The sequence below is a fragment of the Trachymyrmex cornetzi genome, unplaced genomic scaffold (genome assembly GCF_001594075.2).
Source record: "Trachymyrmex cornetzi isolate Tcor2-1 unplaced genomic scaffold, Tcor1.1 scaffold694, whole genome shotgun sequence".
In the NCBI taxonomy this organism is placed as follows: Eukaryota; Metazoa; Arthropoda; class Insecta; order Hymenoptera; family Formicidae; genus Trachymyrmex; species Trachymyrmex cornetzi.
Window position 1 is genome coordinate 617393 of NW_017300019.1, and position 26953 is coordinate 644345.

Consider the following 26953-nt stretch of genomic DNA (forward strand, 5'->3'; position numbering starts at 1 on the left):
TATATATATAAAAAAATATTATATAATTACATCTAAAAAAATGGAAGTGACTTTCATATTTATATTGCGCATCTACCTAGAAAAAAAAACATGATCAAAATGCGTATCCCTCTTGAAACCTAGAAAAAAAACAACGTGACCAAAATACGTGTTCCCCTCAAAACCATTTCATTTTTATCGGAAACATTTTTTCGTACCATTAAAAATAAGTAAAATATTTCAGGTTTTTAAGTAAAATGGATCATTTTGATGTATATAAACAAAAATAGACATGTAATATATAACTAAATAATATAAAGCAAATATAAATAAAAGCATAGAAAACGAAACGTGTTTATTATTGATTTTTATTTTTCCATGAAGGATCGAAAAATAATTTTAAATAATAATAACTTATAGATCTTACTCTAATAACTTACAATTTTATATCAAGATTTTTCTTTATAAATCATATCTCGTAATGACTTCATTTTATTTTTACAACATATATAAATATCGATTTAATGTTACTTGAACACTTGAGAGGACTTTGTCGATGTAATTAATACCTTTCTATCTTTTCGGTCATTTAGCTAGATGTAATTATATAATTTTTTTTTTTACATATAATACAATTCCTCTAATTATTCTACATATAAGAGTTAAGGTAGAGATATAAAAAATTAATAGTTTTCGAACTATTTTATACTTTATTTTGGTGCATAAAGTATTAAATATGTTGTGAATTATTAAGATTTTTCGATACCTTTACATATAGAATAATTAGACACTTTTACATATAGAATAATTAGAAGAATTATATTATGTAAAAAAATATGTATTCGGGACAAAATGGTATTAGCTATTTAAATATTTTCCTTTTTGTATTTTAATTTTTACATCGCTACGATAATAATAATCTAAGAGTAAATTAAGCCAATAACTAAGTGATATCAGCCAAGTTTGACAGAAATGCATTTTACTTATGTTTAATAGCTCATAAACGAGATTTCAAAACTGATAGCAATTTCTGATATAATTCGTTATTATTTGCAATTTGTGATTACAATCTATAATTACAATCGATATAAGATGACTCAATACTGCAATGTTTTTTCCTTGATAACAATTTTTTTTTAGAATCAATTTTCTTTAACAAAAACGACAATTGATTTTGAATTGCAAACGATATAAATTAAACTTCTATTAATAAAATTTTAATTTAAAACTTAGGTATAAGGATATACGATGGAAAAATTAAAAAGTTGCAAATAAATAATTCATGACTTTCCTCAACATGTCCGCTAAGAAAAAAATAGAGAATTGATTAGAAAATTCATCGTTAGGACATCCGGTTTGACGATATCTATGTTTCTATTTTTCAATCAAATGTTGATTAATACATATTGACCGCAACTTCGCGATAATAATTATGATATTATGACGAATAATTATGATAATTGCGCCGCTTCTTTGTGATTTATCGTACACTTCTTAGAAATGTCCTGTTTGCTGAGTATTAGCTGTTTTATAAAAAGTTAAGTAATTTTTTTTATCCGAAGCTCCGAACGCGCGAGAACTTAATGGCTAGGCTCGCAAACAGCCAATCTTAAGGCCATAGCACATAAAAAAACTTAAGGCGTAAGACTTAAGCAGTAAGCGAATCGACCAATCACAATAGAGACCGTAAGATCATACGTAAGCAATGGCGAATCCAACATGTTGATTTCGTTACTGTTTTACGTCTTACGTCTTAAGTTTTTCTATGTGCCAAGGCCTTTAATCGCAGAGGAAATGATTCTGTGTCGCGACGAAACGTCGCGAAGGGACGCGCGTGATGTTCGTTCATTGGCGAGTCAGGATGTCGTGTCGTTTTCTAGAATGGCATTAAACTGTGAAACGCCTCCTTCGCAATTACATCGTTAAACATCTCTCTTTTCAGGATCGATGATATAAACGACCGTACAAACTCTTCAATTAAATACGATTCTTCTACAGTCATTAAAAATATTAAATAGCGTTGAAGAGGTACATTATATGTATGTATACTTATATGCAATATATTAAGTCTTTTTACAGGAAAAAATATGTGAAAATGACAAAGATATATTAATAAATATCAATCTCTTTATATATATAATAAAATATTTAATTAAAATCATCGCTATCAGTAAATTTCTATGCATTTGATATTTAGATATTCGTTAATTTTTATTACGGAAAAGTATTTAAGCTCTAAAAGTTTGAATATTAACTTTTGTCGAACATCCAAAGTAGATCGATAACAGCAGGGGGTTAAAATACATTCCAAGCTATGAAATACTTCTCTTGAGAAACAACCCTTCAATAAGACCGTGTAGCCTAACGGATAAGGCGTCGGACTTCGGATCCGAAGATTGCAGGTTCGAGTCCTGTCACGGTCAGTGTTTCCTTTTTTTTTTTACATATTTGGCCTGCGTATCACTGCCGTATGATGATTCATCTTATCCCATTAATGCAAATACCACATAATTAAATCGTTATTTTTTTCTTTTCGTCCTTCTGATGCGCGCATTCAGATTCTTTGTGTCCTCGTGTACTCTAAAAATCAATACTATGCAGTGTTGTTTGTATATTTCTCACCGTGTTGGTGTTAACCTCCGTTTACAATCTGCAGGACCGTTGCTAGGCAGTACACAATATACGCTCCAGCGTAGGGCAAAATTTGGAGGGGCGCAAAATTTTTTAACAAACACTATTAACACAGGCCTGCATGGTTTTGTTAATTGAGATTTAACTATGTTTTCTTACGTAATTTTTCGCGCTGAATCCGAATCCGGCTGCAGAATTGCTCTATTACGTCAGGTTTTTGAGAAAAGTGAGGTTAAAGGTGTCAAAATTGACGTTTTTTGACATATTTGTGATTTTTTTGCTAGCGAAGTAAATTTTTTTTTTTACTTTCGTTTACGCCATCTTAAAGTGCTAACTTTTATCTTCAAAATATATTTTTTTAACGCCGTACGTCTTTTTTCACCGAAATAACACAGGCCTGCAAAATTGGAAGTGTTGAAAGTTGATCGGGATTTAACTATGTTTTCTTACATAATTTTTCGCGCTGAATCCGAATCCGGCTGCAGAATTGCTCTATCACGTCAAGATTTTGAGAAATCTTAATTCAAAACTGCCAAAAAAGCCATTTTCAGCCATATTTGAAACTCAATTAAAAGAAATTGGAAAGAATAAGGGCAGTAGAAGTCAGGCGCAAATAATACACTCATAAAGCGTAAAATTTCTTTATTCCACTAAACGCGTTTACATGTTCGGCTCACTTTTGAGCCCTCTTCAGAGACAACACAAACCAACATATACAAACTGTGAATAACAGTTATCCTATCATGGTGAACTCCCCTACATCGAGAATCTAAATGTCAGAATTAAACCTAAATAACAATGAAACAAAGAGAAAAATGAAGAAAGAAAAAAGGAACTCTTGAAAATATCGATATAGAGAAAATGGAAATTTAATTTATCAAAAAACTTTAAGATTATAATTATAATTTATCAAAAAAAACTTTAAGATTATAATTATATATATTAAGATTATAATTCAATTAAAAGAAATTGGAAAGAATAAGGGCAATAGGAGTTAGACGCAGAAAACGTTGCGCAAATAATACACTCATAAAGCGTAAAACTTCTTTCTTCCACTAAACGCGCTTACATGTTTCGGCTCACTTTTAAGTCCTCTTCAGACAACACAAACCAACATATACAAATTATGAATAACAGTTATCCTATCATGGTGAGCTCCCCTACATTGAGAATCTAAATGTCAGAATTAAACCTAAATAACAATGAATTAAGAGAAAAATGAAAACAGAAAAAAGGAACTCTTGAAAATATCAATATAGAGAAAATGGCAATCTAATTTATCAAAAAACTTTAAGATTATAATTATAATCTTTGAAGCATTTTACGTCAAAATGGCGGATAGTGCACATAATGTATAATATTATTTCATCTATACATTAGGTGCAGCTATTTTAATCTGTGCCTAATCTGCTATGCATTTTTTATCCAACTAAATATTTATTCCTATAAAAATTTATTTTCTCTTTCAATGGTTACATGTGTTAATGTGTACTCTCATCTTCTAAAGTATACTTATTTGTATATCTTCATGAATTTTTATGTACTAAACCTCAACGACAAATAAATCCGTATTAAATTAAAAATACATAAATTAAGCATTCGTACATATTTCTTCTTTTCATAAATACACTTTTTACAAATAAAAAATTGATTTGCATAATTTAGGGCTTTATTTTCAAATTTAAGATTAATAAAAAATTATCTGAAAAGTATGACGCAGACCTGTGTCTGAAAGTTATTCAATTTAGCACTATTATTATTAATCGAAAATAAGTTAGCTAACAATCAGGATCATAGAAATATTCGCAAAAGCCAAGGTTAGAAAATGTAATTTCTAAATTATCTTTTTCATTTTTTGTTACAAAATATATTTTTCAAATTTATTATCTCGAATTTTTACAAAACGTATTATTTCTAAATGTATTATTACAAAATACATTTTTACAAAATCAAATATGAAATATATTCCTACTAATATGCCTGTAATAACAAAATGAACAAAAAAATAAAATAAATATTAAAAAAGTGAAAAGTAAAAAGCATGAAATATATAAAAAAACAAAAATATTATCTTGTTATGCCTTTATCGTAGTTCTGGATAGCGCTAAAAGTAGGAATTTTTTAAATTGTCGTTTATTTGTTTTTGCAGTTTTGCTCTGAGGCGCGCAAGCAAATTTCAGTGTAGCGGCGCCTAAGACAGTCGTAACGACCAATTTGAATCTTTTTTGGTTCAAATGTAATTTTATTCTCAAATTTCTCCGATTACTTTAGAGATAATTCTCTTTTTTCTCGAAATAAAGAAAGACAGAGTCCAATTTTAAAATAACCGAGAAAAATATTTGGTAATGTAATAAAGATGTTGAAAAGTAATCCTAAATTTATTGATATTTTTGAAAGTTTAAAACAATAAAATAATTAGGTAAAATTAGACAAAAAACCTCGATTGTAGATGGGGGAAGTAAAATATGATTGTACAGAGATGGGACTAGAATGTGGTAGGCGAGGCACTTGCCTAATGTAAAAAATTTGAGGGAACGCAAAAATAACAAAATAAACTTCTACATATTTTAATTCATTCGCTATACCAACACGCGCGTGGTGACTATGCCTTTAACAATAACCTGCGCCATCGAGCGTTATGTATTAAATATTAAATAAAAATGAAATATATGTTATGATATAAATTTTGATAAAATATAATTCACAATTCTTTGACTATCAAAATATAAAAAGTATTATTTTAAATGAAAAATACTAAGAAAATTTTCTATGAATTTTTACTAGAATTAATATTATCCCAAAACCATAAAAATTTTTTTTTGGAAATAGATTTAAGTCAGAGAAGATGTTTCTTATAGATTTTGGATCTGAATCTGAGTTTGTAAGCCGTTTTGCTCTATAATTACGTCCAATTTTTTAAATAATCGAGAAAAATGATAGAAAATCTGTAAAAATTAAAAAAATTGTTTGAGGAAAGAGCAAAAATAAATATGACATTAAAATGCGGTTATAGAGAACTAATTTAAAAATATCATTTAATATATTTTAGTAAATTAAATAAAATGCAAGAAATAAAAAAGTTTATTTTACTAGTAATATTATAGGTATCATGGCCTAATATTTAATAAAACAAATGTAAAATAACATTCCTGCGTTCAGCAGAAAAAACAGGTTCGCAATTATTGTAAAATTCTTTAATGTGATTGGTCTTGCTCTTAGTTTCTCACTGAATCTAAATGTATAAACCAATTATATTCAAAAATTTTACAACAGTTGCAAAGCTGCTTTTTGGCTGAACGCAGACATTGTGCAAGTCGGGCGATTTATGTGAATTATAGGTTTTTCAGAAATGAATTTTAATTGTTACTTTTTGAAGTTACACGAGTTAAATAAGCCAGAAAGATAGTAAGTTAGTGTCTTTTGTTACATTTACATGCAGACATTTTAAAGTTTTGAAAGAATATTTTTTAATACTTTAGAATTTTTTGAGACCTCAGCTTATACTAGCGCTTACAATAGAGCATTGCTTAGCATCAGATGCAACTTTGAGCTGATTTCTGACGCTCTGTTCCACCTTATATTAGAGTGGGTATAAAGAGAGGTAGAAAGGATATAGAGTGACGCCAATTAACCGGAAGTCGCCATTTCCAGCAAATATTTGTCCTAATCTCTTCTTTTTCTAACATTGTCTTTTTCTAACCAACAGTTAATCTATAAATGGCGGAGCCAATCAGCATTAGGCATTGGCGCCACTCTATATCCTTTCTACCTTAGGGGAGACCGGGGCTGGTTGTCGTACGGGGTTGATTGTCAAAATGCTTATAACTCAAACAAGACACGACAGAAAAATCTCTTTTTTTGACTGTAGATAGCTGATATAATATTAATTTGTTGTGTAAAATGATTTGAACCACAAGCATTGTATATATTATTTATAGCGATTTTTGAGAAAATGAAGTTGGTGAGTAAATTTTTATACATTGATACACACATTGATAAATTTTTATAATCACCTATTTTATTGTCTGACAAGTCTTTGGCATTATTAATTGTAATATCCCTGTATTCATAGAAAATGACATATCTTAGAAGATCTTTGCTACAATTAAGTAATCATTATTCTGACTAAATTTGTGAATACAATCTCTTTTATTAAAAATGGCTATGTGGGGTAGATTGATCAAAATGAGACGAGGTTAAGTGACAATTAATTTTTTTTAATATCTTTAAAGGACACATTTTCAGAGAATATACTTACAAATATATTATATTTCATATAGATATATATTTTTTCATTTTTCATATAGAAACTATGGTACAAAAACAAATTACGTATTTTATGATTAAAATAACTATTTTATTTGTATTAATACTATAATTACTATTATTTCTCAAAATATAAAATTGATATTAAAATAAATATTGTGTTTTTTATATGTGTTGTCCATAACAAATATGCTACTGCCAATCCTAGAACGTGTGACAATCAACCCAGAACACGGGATTAATTGTCATATTTTCGCAGCGCATCATTTAAAATTAAATAACTTATTTTTATGATATGATGAATTCACGAGTAATATTTTTTTTAATACCTAAAGGATGTAGGTATATTGTAACGTATATAATATTTCAAAATCAGGCATCCACTTTTTTCTAAAAATCAATAATCAAAAACTGTGACAATCGGCCCCGGTCTCCCCTATACTACCGTTGGAGCCTTGACGAATCACTGATTGCATATGTGAGAAACAAAATTTTATTTCTATTTCTTGTTATCTCTTTACATGTGATTATGTTTCTATTAAATTAATATTAATATTAAATTAATATTAAACATCACTAGTTAATGTTAGTCTCTATTCTATTTTTTCTTTTTGTTACTGAAGGAGCGCACTTTTTTCTTTTGCCTCGGGCGCCGAAATATCTAATACCAACTCTAATTAATGTCAGCACCTAACTAACGCTAAATATTCCTGAAATATTCACAAAATGTTCCTAAAATCCCAAAATAACATTCTAAGCATATTTCGGAATATTCCGAAATATTTGCAGAATATAAAACTAACATTCAAATATCGTTAAATATTCCATTTATACATCGTTTATATCTACATATTCGAAAAATATTCGATATATGTATATTTCACAAAATCATAATTTTCCCGGATATTCTAGATCCGATGGTCCCTGAATAAATTTTTAACAAAATTGTATTGTTAAAAACATATTTTATGTATTGTTGTTCAAAAATTTATTCATCTTAAAGCTCAACTTAGAAGGCTCACTTTATGAACAAAACGTTGCGCTCTTTATACTTTTTCGCAAGTAACTTACGAGTTAATGTATCTCTGTAAAGGCCCTCTGTCGGCAGAGGTGCGTACTGCTCGTGAATGAGTGATTTTCGTGATATATATAAACAATAAGTGTTTCTATACCATTCTGAACATTTCATTAAAACATTCTGTGAAAATTCTTTTACTGTTCTGGAATATTCGATACGTTGGGAATACAAATTGATCGTTTCAATGATTAGCGTTAGCTAGGTAGGTACATGGTATGGATTTAAAATCAATAATGATTTATATCAATGCACTATGTTGGTATTTATATCAACACCAAAAAGTGAAAATCTATAAACATTGCATGGCATTAAATCCATATTTATTCATATTTTTTAGTATATTTTCTATCCTTCGAATAAAATGATTCGTTTCATTTTGTTACTCGTATAATTGATTTCATCGTAAACATTTTAATGTTATTACCTCGGAATGTTCTTTACGACTTTATTCTTTACTATTTCTCCAGTGATAATGGTGATTCGTTTAAGATTTAAAACATCTAATTCGCTACCATCATTTCATCGATAGCTAATGACTAGTGATCACCAACAGTAGTTGATGATGTGTACCGAGCAAAGATTAGTGCGCGAGAGATGTTACGTACGATCGCTTGCAACGTTTGCTTATAATAGAATTGTGGGAACTAGTAATAATTCAAACGATCGCGAAACACACCGGATCGCGGATTTAAAACGCGTTCGATGTTTTTTTTCCTGAGCGCATCAAGGACACTCAAAGTACAGCTCCAAAGACGATGTATCGCCTTCGAATATGTAATATTTTCCGTAATAACATATCACACGATCAGCAAAGAGCAAGAAATGCAATGCAAATGATTTAGATATATTGCAAAATAACGCTGCTTACTCATCGTTTCCAGTATACGCAATTCGAGATGTGACGATGATGCATTTAGCGGAAAAATTGCGTTACTTAAATTAAATGCGCAGCTTATACCGGGACTGATTTATGTGATAATATTACTATTAAGAAGGAGGCTGTGGGATTAAGAGACAGCCGCTGATCCCGGGACGATCTGCATTCCTAGATATCTACTCTAGGTCATCGTTCGGATTTACTGAGGTCTTATTTTCCCGATTAATCCAATTATCTTCGAGGCTAATCTCGCTCCGGGAATTCGCGTTAACGACAACACGCGATATCGTTTCGTCGCAAAATTACGGGCTCAGACACAGGAATGTCGACTCATTGGTGTGTCGAACTAACGACTAGTACTTTACGAATATTGCATCACAGACACTCAACGTTGTTAGATGAATTCGTATAATTTTGTCTGCGTCTCCGTTACGAATAAATCATTGTACAAAGTAGCGACGGGAGCCAATAAAAGTAAGATTTTTTTTTAATTAGCATCAGTACGCGTGTGAATAGGACAAAATTATTCTTTTGCGTTTTATTCAACAAACTTGCGAGCTGAAAAATTTTAATGGTCATTCGATCTATTTCAGTTCACGAGCGAGCGCGAAGCCCAGCCCCGCCGACGAGCAGCAGATCAGAGCAGATTCAGCAGAAAGACTTCAGCCTCTGTTCGACCACGCCGGCCTGACATTCGACAAAACTTCCTGTCGAACGCAAACACTCGATATCTGATTCTTTTAACCAAACGGCTTCACCCACACGCGCCGACATCGTAGAATGGTAGAAGGTGAACCCGACACAAAGCGCAATATTAGTACGTGCAGCTTTAAAATCTCCTGTATCTATTTCTATGTATTTCAATGTATTAGGTCGGAATAAATGTTTGTAGCATTGCTTCATTTGTATCATGTTTACATGTTTAAAAGAAATTCGCAATTATACTCGACAGAGCAAAATTTCAGCTTTTTGAATCTGTTTTTAAATTACGCGATATGATGATTTTTATCAAAGTTACAAGCAATTGAAGTCAAAATCTTCTTTTATTTAATCTGCGATAATAAAAAAATTTAGGAAGATTTAAAAAATCGATTTTGTAGGGAAAATTTTAAGTTTTCACGCTAGAAAGTTGAAAATTTTCGCAGGCTTTATTTAGGCACATGACAAGCCCAAAAAGTGAGAAAAAAATTTCCCGTTTTACTCAGTTGTAGTTTTCTATACATATATAAACATTATCAAAAACTCATAGAAACTAAAAAAATATAATGACTTTTCGAAAATACAGATTTTATATAAACTTTAAAACTCATTTTTTAAATTTAAGTTTAGTTTATGTTTGATGAAGTTATAACTACTTAATTTTTGAAATTTGTAGTGCTCCGAACTTTTGTTTCGACCCAATTAATTTTAATTCCGGTTTAGTTTACTTTTAATCTTTTTCTAATTTTAAGAAATAGAAAAAAAATCAGGAATGAAACACATATCATTTCAGCAATATTGCAGTAACATTGTAACATTCTAGCATATTGTAGTAACATTGCAGCAATGTTGCTGTAAGCTTCTGTGCTGTATCGGAAATTAAATTGAGATTGAAGTTAAATGATAGAAATAGGCACTAGATTTCCATCTGATAGTTATAGAGGCAGCTTCTTAACGATATCAATTTCACATTGCAGAGTGTGATGTAAAAGACGAGCGACTAAACGGTTGCGGTTCTAAGGAACTCGAACTTGCCTGTAAGTATAAAGTCAAAGTAAAAGTCGGCATTCACTTTGTGCATCATATTGAATCTACGATTTATCACTAATTGTGTCTATTCTATTATCAGGTATCGGATTAAAAGGCAAAACACTCGATCCAGAGAAGGGATCCTATGTTCAAGCTGATTTCGAGAAGGCTATCGAACTAAGCGGTGAGTTTATTACGTTCATTGAAGCATTTCTTATAGAAGCTTCCTAGAAAAAACTAGCTAACATATAATATCAATTAATGTTATAACTTTCTATTCAACGTTGTACGTGGCGATATAACTGTTACGTACAACATGTTACATTCATACTGTTAAGTGGGGAAAATTATAATATTAATGTAATATTACTGTTAATTAGTAGCCAATGAATATCAACTAATATATAAGTAATATACAAACCAATGAAAAGAGACTCGAACGAATCAATTAATAAAATATATATTAAAAAAACCAATCAGAGCCAAAACCAGCTGTTCAGGTGCACATAAATGTCTTTATTCTCGTGTAAATAACAATAACGAACTCTCATAAACGTTTCAACCCTTCTTTTTGGGTCCTTATTAATATGAAATCTAATTCTAAATAAACCTATTCAAAAATGTAATTAAAGTCGGTGCAATTATCCATTTAAGGTAGTGAAGCATGACAAACTCGCACGTTTTTTCCTATCCAAATGCCAATTTAGCTATATAAAAAATAGCCAAATGAATATCATGAATACAAAATGTTTACAATAATATTATAAAAACTTACATAAAATAAAAACGGTGTCGTATACATTGTGTCAATAGTCAAAGTCACCTCGCTCACCAAATTGTCAGATTTTCTATTTAGTCATTTATAAGAAAAACTATTTGTCTTTATTATTTTGACTCTCATTTCAACTCTGACCGCTGGCACCACAAGAACTTTACGTCGAGTCGTGTGAAAATGATTATGTGTAAGTCTAATAAAATTTAAATTCAGACAAATGATTTTAATTATTCTCTTTGTTAATTTTCCGTTTTTCTTATGAATGACTAAATAGAAAATCTGACAATTTGGTGAGCGAGGTGGCTTTGACTATTGACACAATGTATACGACACCATTTTTATTTTATGTAAGTTTTTATAATATCATTGTTAAAAAATTTTAATATTTATGATAATTATAATGTACATGACACCGTTTTTATTTGTGTAAGTTTTTATAATATCATTGTAACATTTTGTATTCATGATATTCATTTGGCTATTTTTTATATAGCTAAATTGGCATTTTGATAGGAAAGAACGGGCGAGTTTGTCATGCTTCACCACCTTAAATGGATAATTGCACCGACTTTAATTACATTTTTTAATAGATTTATTTAAAATTAGATTTCATATTAATAAGGACTCAAAAAGAAGAGTTGAAACGTTTGAGTTCGTTATTGTTATTCACACGAGAATAAAGACATTGATGTGCACCTGAACAGCTGGTTTTGGTTCTGATTGGCTTTTTTTATATATATTTTATTGATAAGTAATATAATATCAGCAATGTTATAATTACACTAAACAATGTAAAACTGCTTTCCTTTTAGGAAACACAGTCGACAAGTATCGTTCTATCTTTGTTATTCATTGAAGAAAGATAGACGTTTGTCGACTGTGTCTCCTAACATGAAAGCAGCTTAAGACTCCTGAGTAGTCATTGCGATCATATTGGATCGTGATGTTATAAGCGAGAAATGTTGGAAGTTTCTTGCATGCCATTTGTAAATAAAGAGAATTTGGGTAAAACAAAATAATGAGATCGCTTTAAAACACTTGTAAAAATGGGCCGAAACTATCCTTATCCCAGGTAACAATCAGTAGATAGTCGTAAAAGGCACATGAAGTGTGTTTACTAGCATTTACTTAATGCGCATGTGTAGCCTATTTTTACTTTACGTGCCTTTTACGACTATTTACTGACTCAGGACCTTAAATGTAATATAACACATACGCAGGGTAAGTTAATGTTTTTTTAAAACTAAATTAAGTTAAAGTTAATGGCTTGTAAAATTAATTTAGTTACGTTAAAAGTTGCACGAATAAAAAACTAATTCAGTTAAAGCAGAGATCGGCAAAATACTGAAGTTGGGCACGAGCGCCCACGAGTGTCCGCGAGTGCCCGGCTGTTGTGCCCGGCTGTTGTGCATGTCTTCTGTCAACTTCATATACAACTCAGGAGAATATTCTATTTCCTTTGTACATTGAAATAAAACTTTGCATTTCACACTTATTACAAAAACAGCATCGTGCATATACAGGGTGTATCATTTTAATTGACACACTAAAATATCTCTTGAACAGCGCATTTTAGAGAAAAATGTTTCAGACAAAAATTTTATGGCTTTAAGGGAGACATAAGATGGTATCATTGGTTTGACCTTGGGTGTCGTCAAGATGAGGGCAAGGTCACTTTGAATTTTTTAATGGAACTCTTCACTTTTCGTTACATATTCTTATAGATTATCTCGAGAGCTTCCAAAGCACTATAATTAAGTTCATTTTCATTAAGTACTTTTCGAGTTATAAAGCTTGCAATTTACAGTACCGCTGGCATTAGCATTACCCAAGGTGTCCGACCGACAGCTAAAACTTCTTAAATGTTGTTCAGGATCATGACCTGGATAACATTTGTCGAGATCAAAGTCATTGGAGGTTGTTCTTTTTATTTTCATTTTTGTACTAAAAATTTATTTCTATGATACATAAAAATGAAAATAAAAGGTACGACCTCCAATAGCCTTGATCTTGACAAATATTATCCAGGTTGTGATCCTGGATAACATTTAAGAGATTTTAGCCGTCGGTCGGACACCTTGGGTAACGCTAATGCAGTGCTGTAATCTTCAAGCCTTATAACTCGCAAAGTATTTAATAAAGAAATATTTTATTATAGTATTTTGGAAAGTTCTCGAGGCAAGCTATGAGAATGTGCAATGAAATATATAGGATTCCATTTAAGAAATTGATAATGACCTTTACATGACCTTCAAACAGCTTTCCAAGGTCAAATCAATAGCACCATCTTATGTCTCCCTCCAAACCATATAACTTTTGTCTGAAACATTTTTCTCTAAAATGCAGTGTTCAAGAGATATTTTAGTGCGCCAATTAAAATGATACACCCCGTATATGAATAGTACAATCTTGAATCTCGAGTACTTTTATTATACTATTAAATTCTTTAGCAGTTTAGCTATAAACTGTTATTACAAACATAAAAACATGCATTGTAGGAAAATCTTAATTTAAAGTAAGTTTATTGCATCCATATATTAAAACCGTTTTTGGATCGCAACTGATATTTTCTAAATTCATCTATTTACGTAGTTTATATGTATACAAAGTTTCCCAGTATCTGAAAAATCAAAAGTTTGGATTCGGCAATGACTATACGAATCTATTTCTATCTATTTTAATCCCTTGAGTATTTAATATTAAATCAATTAAATAGAGGAGAAGTTAGTATTGTGGCCAGTGTATATATTGTGGCCTCCCTTAATATCTCCGCTATTATATAATTCCATAAATAATCCTAATAATTATTTATGGACTTATTTCTTCAGTAGCTCGCCGTTACATCATGACACTAATATACCAATACTCAATAGCCAGCACTTATTATAACGCATTTTTACTTTCAAGTATTTCGAAACGTTTCTGAGGTCTATTTTAGCATTTAATTATACCTATTTTTTCATTTTTCTTAAACTTGTGCGTATTATCACATAAATATAGTATGTATTTTTGAGTGTGTTATTTAACATTTTATTTGACTGTATATTTTTTGAGTTATGCAAATTTTAACATGGCATTTGCTAATGTGGCCCTCTGTGAGTATTGATTACTCACGACCTCTTTTTTGAGATTTTTATATCAAAATAATTATTTGATAATCGATTGTAGCTTTATTGTTAATCTATAGTTTATATTACGTGTACTATTTTTAGTACTGAGATGTTTAATACTAAGCAGCTTATATGCAGAAGTGGATGTATATACATTTATTTGTATATATTTTAAAATGTTTTTATTTTTTTGTTAATTTTATAACCAAATACTGTTTTCTAAATAAAACTAATATTTTAAGGCTATTTTTATGGAAGGCCATATTATCACCCATTTTTTTCTTCAAGTCATTATGCAATATCGCCACATTTTTATTAATAATATCCTAAGTAATAAATATTTCGTAACTTTGAGCCCAGAATCGATTCAACAATATTTTAACGAATATAATTGTTAAGTTTTAAACATAAATATTGATTATTAATAAAGTTATTGTGTAAAATGTGACTGGGATGCCATAATAGCATCTTCTCCTCTAATATTTAGATATTAAATGTCCTAATTTATCTTAAAATCAGATTATTTTAAATAGCAGAACAATGTAAAATAGATCATTAGATAAATTTAATATTTTATTTGTTAATTTTATGAAGTACAAAGAATAGTTTTTTTACTAATAAGTATGACTTTGTATCCAACTAAGGTTCGAAAAACAGCGCTATTGCGTCATTTTTTCTTTATCGCTTATTACGTAAAATAAGGATAATACAATGACGTAATAGATAACTAAATGCAAAAGTTCGTTAATTTCCCACATTCATCTTTGAGTACTGAGTACTCGCACCACACAATCATTGAGCTTTATCTAAACTAATTCTCTAATAAATACGAAGAAGCGTCACTTACGATCAAAGTTACAGTTAGACTCTAATACATATGCAATTTTTTGCCAAGTGCTTTTGTGTAGATAGAGCGGACTAAAGTGAGTCAAAAAGTTCTCTACCATTTTGCAATTTTCGTAATGGTTAACGAGATATTAATTACTAAAAATTGCCGAATATTGGTCTTCCATAATTTTTTACTCAAATGCTATCAACTTCATAGAAAAACAGTAAAAAAGAAACAAAAATTGTTTATTTTCTTCTCATAGAGCTCTAAAAATTAAAAAAAATTTTTAATCAACTTTTTAATACAGCATTTTCTTATTAACATACTATTTTTAATGACTATTTTTACTAATATGAGAAAATACGGTATTAAATTCTGAAAAAATTCTCAGAATTTTATGAGAAGAAAATAAGCAATTTTTGTCTCTTGCTGTTTTTCTGTAAAGTTGGTAAAAAATTTGAGTAAAAAATTAATTGAAAATCGATATTCACTGATTTTTAGTAATTAATATCTTGTTAACTATTGCGAAAATTGCAAAATAGTAGAGGACTTTTTAACTCAGTTTAGTCTGCTCTATTTACACAAAAGCGCTTGGCCAAAAATTACGGAACATCCTGTAGATGTATTTTAAATAAATTTATTAATTTCTCAGAAATGACTGCGTGCCGATTACTTCCAATCTTTCAACACAATATATATATATATATATATCAATCTGAAATATTATTGTAATATTCCCCCAAATTTTCTCAATTATGATTTAATGCTACTAGCATTTTAAAACCTGCAAAGAACTTATTGCAAAAAATATTACCTCAGCCGGAATGTGTGAATTCGGATTAAATAATTCTCTAATGTTTAAGATTTTATACAAAAAATATTGGCGTATAGAGATAAAAAATTTTTTACTTAAAAAGAAAAAAGTTAATGAATTAAAGTGTGTGTGTGTGTGTGTGTGTGTGTGTGTATGTGTGTGTTTAAAAGTAATTAAATATTATTAATCTTTTAACTTCTTATTTAACTTTTAACTCATTAACTAATTACTATTCTACTCTGCACATATGTTATATAATAGCTACACTGTTAAAATTATAACATTGATTTTGATTTATGTTATTATAATATTATTAAATAGTATTTATTGGATTTATCATTATTTCATCATTTTCACAGAATATGGCAAGTTTCATTACTTCCTACTCGCGGTGTGCGGCTTTGTCAGTACCAGCGAGGAGATGGACGTGATCTCTATGTCCTTCATCTTGCCGAGTGCGCAATGTGATCTGAAGCTCGACACTCAAGCAAAAGGATGGCTCAACTCGATCATCTTTATTGGAATGATGGCTGGGGCGTACGCTTGGGGTTCCATAGCGGATGCTCTCGGTCGTCGGAAGGTCCTGATCGCTATCTCGTTCATGAACGCTCTATGCATTGTTGCTTCTAGCTTCAGTCAGACATACGAGCTCTTTATGTTGTTCCGTTTCTTGAACGGCGCAGCGTAAGTATCCAAAATAAATAGTATAATTGTTATCAACTGTGATACAGCCGCGCTACGTGTGCTCACTCAGCAACGAAAAAGTTGAATAATTTAGTGACGTTCCAGGCTAGGAGGTAGCGGACCGGTCATCTGGTCGTACTTCGCTGAATTTCAGCCGAAGTCCAAACGCGGTTCCATGCTGTCATTCATGGCAGCATTCTGGACGTTGGGGAATCTTTTCGTAGCCGGTAAGATAAAAGTTATAAACGAATAAGTAAAGAAATCAAATACAATCCAAGCTGGAACTAAGTGTCTATTATAATATTTCTATATAAATTTTAAATAAAACTTTTAGTTATATATAGATTGCGCGCCGATTTCTGTGGGACTTAAAATACAATCATAAACTGAAGCTAAAATAGTACAAAATAAATCATCAATTTAATAAAGATGATATTAGTATCATTATTAAATTGATTATTTTAATTTGTAATTTTAGTTCCGGTTTATGTGATTGCGTTTTGAGTTCCACAATAATCGCGCGCGCGACGCGCAGTTTATATAACTATAATAGAACATGTATTTAAAATTTATGTACAAATATTATTAGGCAAAATTTAGCTTCGACTGTATTTGACTCTTTTTCACTTATTTGATTCATTCATAGTGGTCTAGTTTAACTTATTAAAAGTTTTAGTAATTTTGTTGATAAGCGTTCTCTCTTTGTACATTTATATATACAACAATTTTGACTTTTCATCCACAGGCTTGGCATGGTTGATCATCCCTAGGGAGATGGGTTTTACGAGCACAACGTTCACATACAATTCTTGGCGAATTTTTTTATTAATCTGCGCTATTCCATCGTTTGTTGTAACGGGGTTACTTCTGCTACTCCCCGAATCTCCCAAATACCTCTTATCTTCCGGAAAATATGAAGAGGCACTTGAAATTTTTCGCAAGATATATGTTATTAACACCGGCAAACCAAGCGATTCCTACACGGTAATTAGATTTTAAACAATTTAATCGTAACTGGCATTATACATGTAAATACATGGAAAAAATGTACGTTGTATTACTCAACAGTATCAGCCAACAGTAGTCTATTTTTGTTTATTTAATAATCTTACTTACTCAATAACCAGATAACAAAGCGTGTCTAAACAAAATCATACAAATCTGTGATGGCTTGTGATGTTGGCAACTTGTCATATATTTGTCTTCAACGATTTCACATACACTGACATTGAAGAAATACGCAAAATGTATATACGTATTACTAGTTGTTTTACGGTTATCTCGGTAAGATAGCAGCATCAAAATTATCTCGCGTTGTTGGCAATATATGACAGCATTATGTGATCCAATAAATTATTATGGCAACATAACGATGTAACAATAACCCGAATTTTGATGATTTCAAAATTCCCAGAAAGTTGCTACTTAAAGTTGTCATAAGTAAAGGCCAATAAATACGGACTTAGTTGCTACAATCAACATACCAACAATAAAAAATATAGTTACGTTTGTTATGTGAAAATAGGATTAAACAAATAAGGATGAAACAAATAACATTTTACTAAAACAAAATCATGACGTATTTATTTTATTAATACTGTTAATTGTTTCACTGAATTAACAATTATTTTGAATTAATTTATTTTGCTGTCAGCTAATGCTGTTAATATGACGTCATTTTATGTAGTAAGGTTCGGTCTTTAAATTAATTCAAAAATATCTTTAATTTATCATATAGGTAAAAGAATTGATTCTCGATAACTATCCAGACTCAAACCCGGTGAAAGATGAAGTTGAAGAAAAGAGCAAGTGTAAGACTATGCTGGGTGACATCGTGGAGAATAGTAGACAGTTATTCGTAACACCTATACTTCGCTTTACAATAATATCGATCGTTATTAATTTCACCTTCCATATCGGTTACTACGGTCTGATGATGTGGTTCCCTGAGCTGTTTAATCGTTTCGACGAGTTCCATCGCGATCAACCAGGCGAAGTGGCCTCGATTTGCCAAGTTACCGATTATGTCGTTAACAAGGGTTCGCATAGCGTCGAGAACGTTTGCTCCGATAAAATCGGAGCTTCTGTCTTTATGGAATCCCTCATCACAGTGGCGTCCGCCATACCTGCCAATATCATCGCTGTTTTGGGAATGGATCGCCTTGGACGTAAATTCTTTCTAGGTGCTTATTTTTATGAAAATCAAAAGCAATAAGAGACCTCGTTTTTTTAGCTGAATTTCTTACACCATTCTTCTTTCACCTTTTCCCCTTTTTTCTTGTAGAGAGAAAAAGAGGAAAGATGAATCGTGCAAGATAATCAGCTGCAAAGAACAGATCTAAGATTATCAGAATGTGGCATCTTATAGCTTTTTTAATAGTTACCCTTGTAGATAAATAAATCGCTGAAATTTATGTCAATTGGCCCATTTCAGAGAGTATAATTCATATTGAAATGGGTCAATTGACATAGATTTCAGCGATTTATTTCCACCAGAGTATTCTAAAAATATCTTATGCATACTTCCCCGTAGTGTTCAGCACATTTTCATCAGGACTATGCTCGATGGGCTTATACTTTGTGTACAACAAATATCAGAATTTGGCCGTGTCGGCCATCTTCAGCGGTGCGATAAGTTGTGGTAATGCAGCATTGGATTGTCTCATTACCGAGGTATTTCCGACGCAACTGCGTGCCACTGGGATCGCCATCTCTATGGTCGCTGCCCGTCTCGGCGGGATAATTGGTAATATCGTTATAGCCCAACTCTTGGACATGTATTGTCCAGCACCGACCTTCATAGTAGCGGCTCTTCTAATTGGTATGCTTCTAATATCTTTTTATTTCTCAATTTTTTGTTCAATTTTTATTTTTAACTTTCCACTTCATATAATTCATTTTGCAGGAGGAGGTTTGCTGTGTTTATTCCTACCTAACACAACGCGTGAACCACTTTCCTGACCTCAGCAAAAATCCATCCTAATCGGGCAGCAGTTGATCGATCATTTATCTTTTATCCAGTACATAAATGCCGTTGAATTTTATGGAATCCGGAGTAAACGAGACGATTGCAAAAGTAGCGTTGTAGAGAGAAATTTAAAGTTCGAAAAATATTCTCATTTCGTCAAGTAGGAAATTAGAATTTCTGCTGTTTATAATATAATCCTTATTATAATAGGTAAAAGAGTAAATATAGAACATTGTTTAAGCAGAACGTTGTAGCGAAAGTTTAACGGAAGCGACGAAACTAGAAAACGAACATCTAGTTTGATACATGATACACAAATAGATGCCTTAGTCGAATTTTATACATGTACTGACATTAATCATAGTGTTTAAAAGTACCGTAAATCCTTGAACTAATTACGATATATAATAAATATATTTTCCTATATAACATATTCTCTATCGATTGAAGATTGAGACTAACAATAAATAAATTTGTTATCGCATTATGTCACATATTGGACATAACTTGACATATTGATGTAAAAAAATTAAAAGAAAGTAACATATTCCTTAACGCTTTTAATATTCTTTCCCAATTTTCTGTATTAAGAAGTGATGATCGTAGTGTAGAGTTATGTTCTCTATACTAAAGATCCGGATTCAAATCCATCCAGAACACACATATATCAGATTTTATCTGATGTCACTTCTCGGAAGGTAATGGCAAATCGAAAATAGTATCTGTGCCATGACAACCTTTTCCAGACCCGGTTTCATCAATGTAAGATTAATTTTAATCTCAGTACTTACTGATTATTTTTCTAATTCTCAGAATTTTAATTCTTAGAATTAGAAAGAGATAAAAGGTAAATTAAACCAAGATTCAAATTAATCTCATATTAATAGAACCAAATTTTTGTAGATCATTCGGAACTGGCGTTGAAATTGTAGGTTCCATATATCAGTGGATATGTGCAGAAGAGGTCACCACGTCTTTAACAAGAGACTGAGAACTTAGACAGATGCAGGACAGAGAAGATCTCGGATCCTTTTATCGTGCAGCCAACGAACAGGCTTGAAAAGCTTGTCATACGACACATAAAATATTAGGTTTAGAAAAATCGAGATTAAATCCAAACAGTATACAAAATATATGATGCATCTAATAGGAATGACGCATGTATATAAAAGCCTGTTCTTTATCGCTACATTAGACTGCAGTAAAACTTTTCTCGCTTTCACTTAAAGTCGAATATGTACAGTGGTAATCATGAAAATAGAACAACCTATATAAAAATTAATAAAACAGTTATCTTACTCGTCTGTTTTCATTTGCCTGTGATATCATTTATTGTACATCAACAATAATTCGTATCAAATAAAAAACGTAATGAATTATTGCCGAAATAAGGTCCATGTTGTATTGTGAGAATCCTGAAATGACCTATACTATAAGTAGTCTGGTCATAATAATAAATCTAAATTATTAATGTAAGTTTATTAACATAAAAAAAGTTTGTTATGTTAAATATTAATGTGATTTCGTAGATTAAATATAGTAAATTTATAATAAAATTTAGTCAGTTATTTAAAATTGCAATGGAAATAGAGCGAAATATTCACTGTAGAGCTAATGAGAAAATAAAAATTTTAATTTTATGCAATAAAAAGAAATCGCAATAAGAAATTTAAAAATTATTGGTTGCTAAAAAAATAGTGGAAAATACATTAAGACTCAAAAATAATGAAGAAACTCGTTGTTGTAAATCTGCGTGAAATTGTACGTGTTTCTAAACTTTCCTGTAAGCTTGTACAATTCGACGAAGATTTTAAGAATGTAATTTAAATGGTAGATCTGCTAGGAAAGTTTTACATTTAAATTTGAAGAATGTGAGATGCAAATTATAATTTGCAAAAGACTGTGAAATAGAGTTAAAAAAATTAAAAAATTGAAACTTTTTTGGTAGCAATTTATGATTTGATCGTTTTCTCACATAGTGTTTTCCATTAAATTCCATCAGATTTATTTTAGTTTCGTTCGATTAAAAAACACTTCTCCACTTTTTAATTTTTTTATCGCTTTATTTCACATGATCCTTTGCAACTTGTAATTTGCGCGCGCGCGCATCTCACATTCTTCAAATTTAAATGTGAAATAATAGTGCTACTTTTGTAGCAGATCTATCATTTAAATTATATTCTTAAAGTCTTCATCGAATTGTACGTGCACTCACAGGAAGGCACTCATTTTTAGTTTTATTTGATAACTTAGGTCTATCTTATAAATACGTACAATTTGATGATCAATTCGAGATGTAGATTTTCGCTTAGAATCTCGAGTTTCTTCACTATTTCTTTTAATACATTTTTACCTTATTTCGGCAATAGAGAATTCGTTGTTCTTTTAGTTATAAACTGTTGCTACTGTATAATGAATATTATTACCAACAAATGAAAACAGATCAATAAAATAACTATATTATTAATTTTTATGTAGATGGCTGTTTTCATAACCATCATTGTAACTATTATATTTCATTTTTAGTAAGAGTAGTCAGTTAAGTATGAATTACACCATAGTTTAGTTGTAAAGAGCAAATTTTAATTGATTTGTAAATTTTGAATTTAATTTCGATTCTTATCCCATATATGGTTCAATTTTACAAGATTGAAAAGTTGGAGGTTATGAGTAAAAAAAAATGATAAATGGTATTTTGACAAAATACATTTGACATTTCAGTATATGTCAATTGTGTTCAGGATAGGACGTAAGTAAAGACATGAAAGTGAAAGTAAAAATCAAATAATTTCCATTTTTCATGGTATATTCACAATACACATCCATATAAAGTAATGAAATCATTCTCTCATCATCTTTTCCTTTTGTCTAGCGAGTTTTTTCTTACTAAGTTTCTTTTTCGATGGCTCCTCCTCTGTGGCTTTCGCAACAACATCCTCTTTTTCTGTCAATATTACTTCAATATGACAAGGCGAGCTCATATAAGCTATAAGAATCATAAATTTTAGCAATAATCGTTGTCCATATATATATTTAAAGAATCAGATCTGTTTGTTTCACTAAACTTGTTGCATAGTTCATCTTTCCTTTTTTTTCCATATTGGAAAAAAAAAGAAAAGATAAACGATGCTCTTGCAAGTTCAGGTAAAAATAAAAACAGGTTTAATATTTGTGTGTTGCAGAATTATAAAAATACTTACGATTTATGCGACCATGAGCTCTGTACGTTCTTCTACGAAGGCAAGGCGCATGATTAACCTGAATATGCTCGATTACAAGGCGGTCCACGTCGAGTCCTTTATAATCTGCATTACTCTCTGCATTTTTCAAAAGTTGCAGCAGAAATTCCGCAGATTTTTTAGGCCAACGACCTAAGAAATAAGTAGTCAGACATTAGCTGTTATGAATCTAATTAGATCATACATTTAAATTCACAATAATTTTATTTGATTATCAACGCTTCCATAAAGTGACTTTAAGTCTTGTGTTCACAATGCTAAAAATCGCTTGAAGAGCATGAATAGAGAAAGAATTAACAAATCACATTTAAACAATTTGGCTAATTGATCAATGCAATTGATCAATTTTTTTTTATTCAGGATCTCAGAGTAATTTCGAGTATCATAGATATAAGACTTTAGAAATAGTATACGTAGAAATTATTTATTGGAATGCTTACAAGGCAGAGGGGAATCTACGCGACAATAGCAAACCGAGAAAAATAATTGATGTGATTGTTTTTTCAATTTTGTATTACCTAGTAAATTACTAGAAATTCTGCATTCCGTGTAATGTAATTCTATAAAACTCTTTAATGAAGTAATTCACTAAAACTCAAGCAATGTAACAGAAAAACAAGCATTGTGTCACAAACTTAATATTATAGCAAATTTGATTGGACACACTAGTGTACACTGGTGCATATTAAAGTTATCGTACACTAATTTAATTTGAATGTAAAAGTGAAATATAAATTTTGAATTATAGAATACATATTTTACTTAACAATACAATAAAATATATTGGGGATTTCATGATTTAATCCGTTTTATATTATACATACATCTTTATTAATTAATGACAAAAGTGGTTATACAAATAAATATGAGCTATAAGGAGCATTAATTATAAGGAGCTCCTTATAGCTCATATTCATACATCTTTATATCAGCGATTACATTTACATGGCTCAATTTACGCCATAGTTATAATATCGAGTGTTATAACTACCGATGTTACATATAAACGCTATCTTACAATGAAGTTATTACATCAACGTAATAACTCTAAAGTCATTTGATGAACAGACTCAGGATTATTACATTGATATAAAAAGGACATGTAAATGACTGCGATTATAACTTTGGCATAAATCGGGCCGTGTAAATGTAACCTAAAAGTTTACTTTGTTTATTGACTTAACATTCTTTTATTCTTCCAACCCAGTAGGAATAAAATAAACCTAAACCTATAAACGCGACTGACTTAAGTAAGAGAGTTATAACATCAATAACAAAGATAAAGTCTTGTAAATATACTAAATTTGTGTATAACAACTTTAATATGCATCAGTGTGCACTAAGTGCATCCAATCACATTTGCTATTAAAGAAACAAAGAGCACAATCCCCTATTACATGTTTTTTGTCGGCTCAACTGTTTTTACAATGGTGAGTGTTTCAGAATGTTAGGGCCATGGTATACACAAAAATTTAAGTAATAAAACATAAGCAATAAATAAATTGACCACTTATAATAGAGATCATAAGAACATAATGTAAGTAGTAACAAATCCAACATGTTGATTTCCTTACTGCTTACATCTTACTGTTTAAAATTTTCTGTATGCCTTATGTAGTACATGGCTCTTACGTAGTTCACTGACACTGACATACCTTGCGTAGTGCCAAACTGTTTGGCTTGAGCACACCTGCCGACGCCACCATTGAACCTACGGAAAGGAACGCATTCCTTGTGTTCGACGACATTTTTCAGGTACTTCTGTGCCCTCCGCAGGGCCATGCTTTTGATAGCACGCGCTGTCTCATGGGTATTCTGTAGCATACGAGAGATGATTGTACTCATGTTCGTAAACATCTCTGGGAGGGAACATGGCGTTTGAGGTTATACTTTCTCAAGAGATATTTACCTTGAAATGCACACGAAGATTAGAGCCACGCGCTTTGCATGACTTGGTCTGATTGACCGGCTCGTGGGAGTACCGACCCATTGCGTCCTGAAAACACAGACAGATCGATCATGTCTCGCTCCGATTCTGCGCGACCATAAACGTGACGGTCAGCAGCAGTCCGACTTGTGCACGTCATGTCGCGTGTTTCTCGCGATTTCGTGGAGGTTCTCGCGAATGGACATAACATTTTCTATGACTACGTTGTAGCACCAAGTCTGTTACTCGAGAAATTATCTCGCATAAAATGAATACCTCGACGATGAGCTGGATGCAAACGGATTTAACAAACACGATGAGCCGGCTCATACATACCTTTCAACGCCAGAATTTTAAAGGAAAAGTCGTCATTTCACTAGCATTCTACTTCCTCTGTGCATGCAATGTCGCCAACTGAAAATCATAGGGATGACATGATGGAAGGAACCAAACCCAGGTGTGCTCGTTCTCGAGACGAATTTTTTATATAAGGTTCTGTGCAAACATGGCGCGAACATCAGAGATGCGTTCCGTAACGCGCATGATGCGTATGATGCATCCATTGTCCTTGTTTATCATTTGGTGAGCAACAAGGATAAACGACGCATTATGCGCATCATGCGAGAAACGGAACGCTGTCTGTTTTTTATTGCTGCACTCTGAACCAGTGCAATAAGTTAAAGTGAAACAAACGTATATTTGTTTCACTTCAACTTATTGCACTGTGTGTACTAGTTCAGAAAGTGCGACAATAAAAAACATACCTCTTATATGCGCCATTTAAATATTTGCACCGCGGTAATTTTGAAGAGTGACAGCATGACAGCTCGAAAGATTAAAAGAAGTACTTTCACCAATTTGCACCGAAATACTATTAGGGTGCCGTCACATGCACCATAACCTGCGTAAGTGTATAACCTGCGTATTCTAGTAATTTACTAGATAGAATATACGTTACGCCATTCTGAGACTGGCATTCACATAGAGCGTATTTCGCGGAATTTAGAGAAATGCGGAACTAATGCAACCAATTGCTGATTAGAATTTCTGTTGTACACTCTAACAGAAATGCTAAATGAATTTACGATTGGTTTTCGTAACCTACGCGAAAAGTACGCCTCATGGGGAACCGGCATCTTTCCATCGCGTACATATGAGCGGATGATCAAATAAATTATTAAAATCGGAAAGTTTTGTGAAACCACTCTTAGGCTTATCTCACAGATTTTTGCATGAAATAAAAGAATCTGGCAAAAAAAGCGTCGTTCTGCCTTGTGATCTGAGAAGCGTTAAAGTTGTTGACTATTGAGGTTAGGAAATCTGTCACAGAAGCAAAATGAGGTTTATAATTGTACTATCCCATATGGGTTTCGACTGGTTTCAACTTTTCACGCGATGCAAAGGGATGCATGACTTCTATAATTGTACTGTTGTAAAATCGAAACCCTTGTGCATTTTTTCAGACAGAATAAGCTAAAATAAGCCAGAAATTAGATTCGACGCATGATGGTTCTATCATGTTTCGACGTAACAACAAAATAGCGTAAAAAGCATAAAGTGACTAGACAGAAACTGATGTTTAAGTGAAATGATATGATTGGTCGGCGCAAGTTACGCTTATGCAACTTACGCCGCATGTGACGGCACCCTTATGGCTCCGGCACACCAGCGGGGGTGATCACGTCCCGATTGACCACGTCTCGATTGGACACCACCAATCACAGCGACCGGTGCTTAGGAGCTTTGTAGTCTCAAGCGCTGTGGGTGGCTCGTGTCCAATTGAGCCGTGTCCAACTGGGTGCCACCTCACCAGCGCGATGTTCGTCGCGCGCGACACGCGATATCCAATGAGTGTACAGTTTTACCGATGTTCTCATTCTAAAGGTATACTCTCATTGGATATCACGTGTCGCGCGTGACGAACATCGCGCTGGTGTGCCAGAAGCATTAGAGCCCAGACACAAGCTTTTCCATAACGCATAATACATAGTGCATAAGCGAATCAATTAATTAGAAGCTTTCCTTTCCTCTCATTCCATGGAGAAGAA

The 26953-nt window shown here is 31.7% G+C and overlaps 2 protein-coding genes and 1 non-coding gene across 7 annotated transcripts in view; 2 read left to right on the top strand and 1 right to left on the bottom strand.

The window, feature by feature from the left end:
* The window catches only part of LOC108767590 (synaptic vesicle glycoprotein 2B), a 34870-nt gene extending 14915 nt beyond the window's left edge, over nucleotides 1-19955 (top strand). For all 4 annotated transcript variants that reach the window (XM_018517554.1, XM_018517552.1, XM_018517553.1 and 1 more), the window contains exons 2-10: nucleotides 9425-9648; nucleotides 10508-10567; nucleotides 10660-10743; nucleotides 16447-16771; nucleotides 16877-16998; nucleotides 17517-17755; nucleotides 18510-18954; nucleotides 19305-19592; nucleotides 19677-19955. In XM_018517554.1, coding sequence (XP_018373056.1) covers nucleotides 9612-9648; nucleotides 10508-10567; nucleotides 10660-10743; nucleotides 16447-16771; nucleotides 16877-16998; nucleotides 17517-17755; nucleotides 18510-18954; nucleotides 19305-19592; nucleotides 19677-19732 — 1656 coding nt within the window. In that variant the 5' untranslated portion in view covers nucleotides 9425-9611 and the 3' untranslated portion in view covers nucleotides 19733-19955. The remainder of the gene's footprint in view (nucleotides 1-9424; nucleotides 9649-10507; nucleotides 10568-10659; nucleotides 10744-16446; nucleotides 16772-16876; nucleotides 16999-17516; nucleotides 17756-18509; nucleotides 18955-19304; nucleotides 19593-19676) is intronic.
* Nucleotides 2330-2402, top strand: TRNAR-UCG (transfer RNA arginine (anticodon UCG)). The gene has a single exon. It is a non-coding gene; the product is annotated as a tRNA-Arg (tRNA).
* A 2569-nt stretch (nucleotides 19956-22524) lies between the features above and the next one.
* On the bottom strand, nucleotides 22525-25319 carry RpL17 (ribosomal protein L17). 2 transcript variants are annotated; one of them, XM_018517526.1, is made up of 5 exons: nucleotides 25242-25319; nucleotides 24888-24974; nucleotides 24634-24793; nucleotides 22940-23110; nucleotides 22525-22725 (listed from the first exon to the last, which is right to left on the bottom strand). In XM_018517526.1, the coding sequence occupies exons 2-5, from the start codon at nucleotides 24966-24968 to the stop codon at nucleotides 22580-22582; spliced, it is 558 nt and encodes a 185-aa protein (XP_018373028.1). In that variant the 5' UTR covers nucleotides 24969-24974; nucleotides 25242-25319; the 3' UTR covers nucleotides 22525-22579. The 2 variants fall into 2 exon arrangements, with proteins under 2 accessions (XP_018373028.1, XP_018373027.1); XM_018517525.1 differs by having other exon boundaries at nucleotides 25182-25280.
* Nucleotides 25320-26953: the final 1634 nt, after the last annotated feature.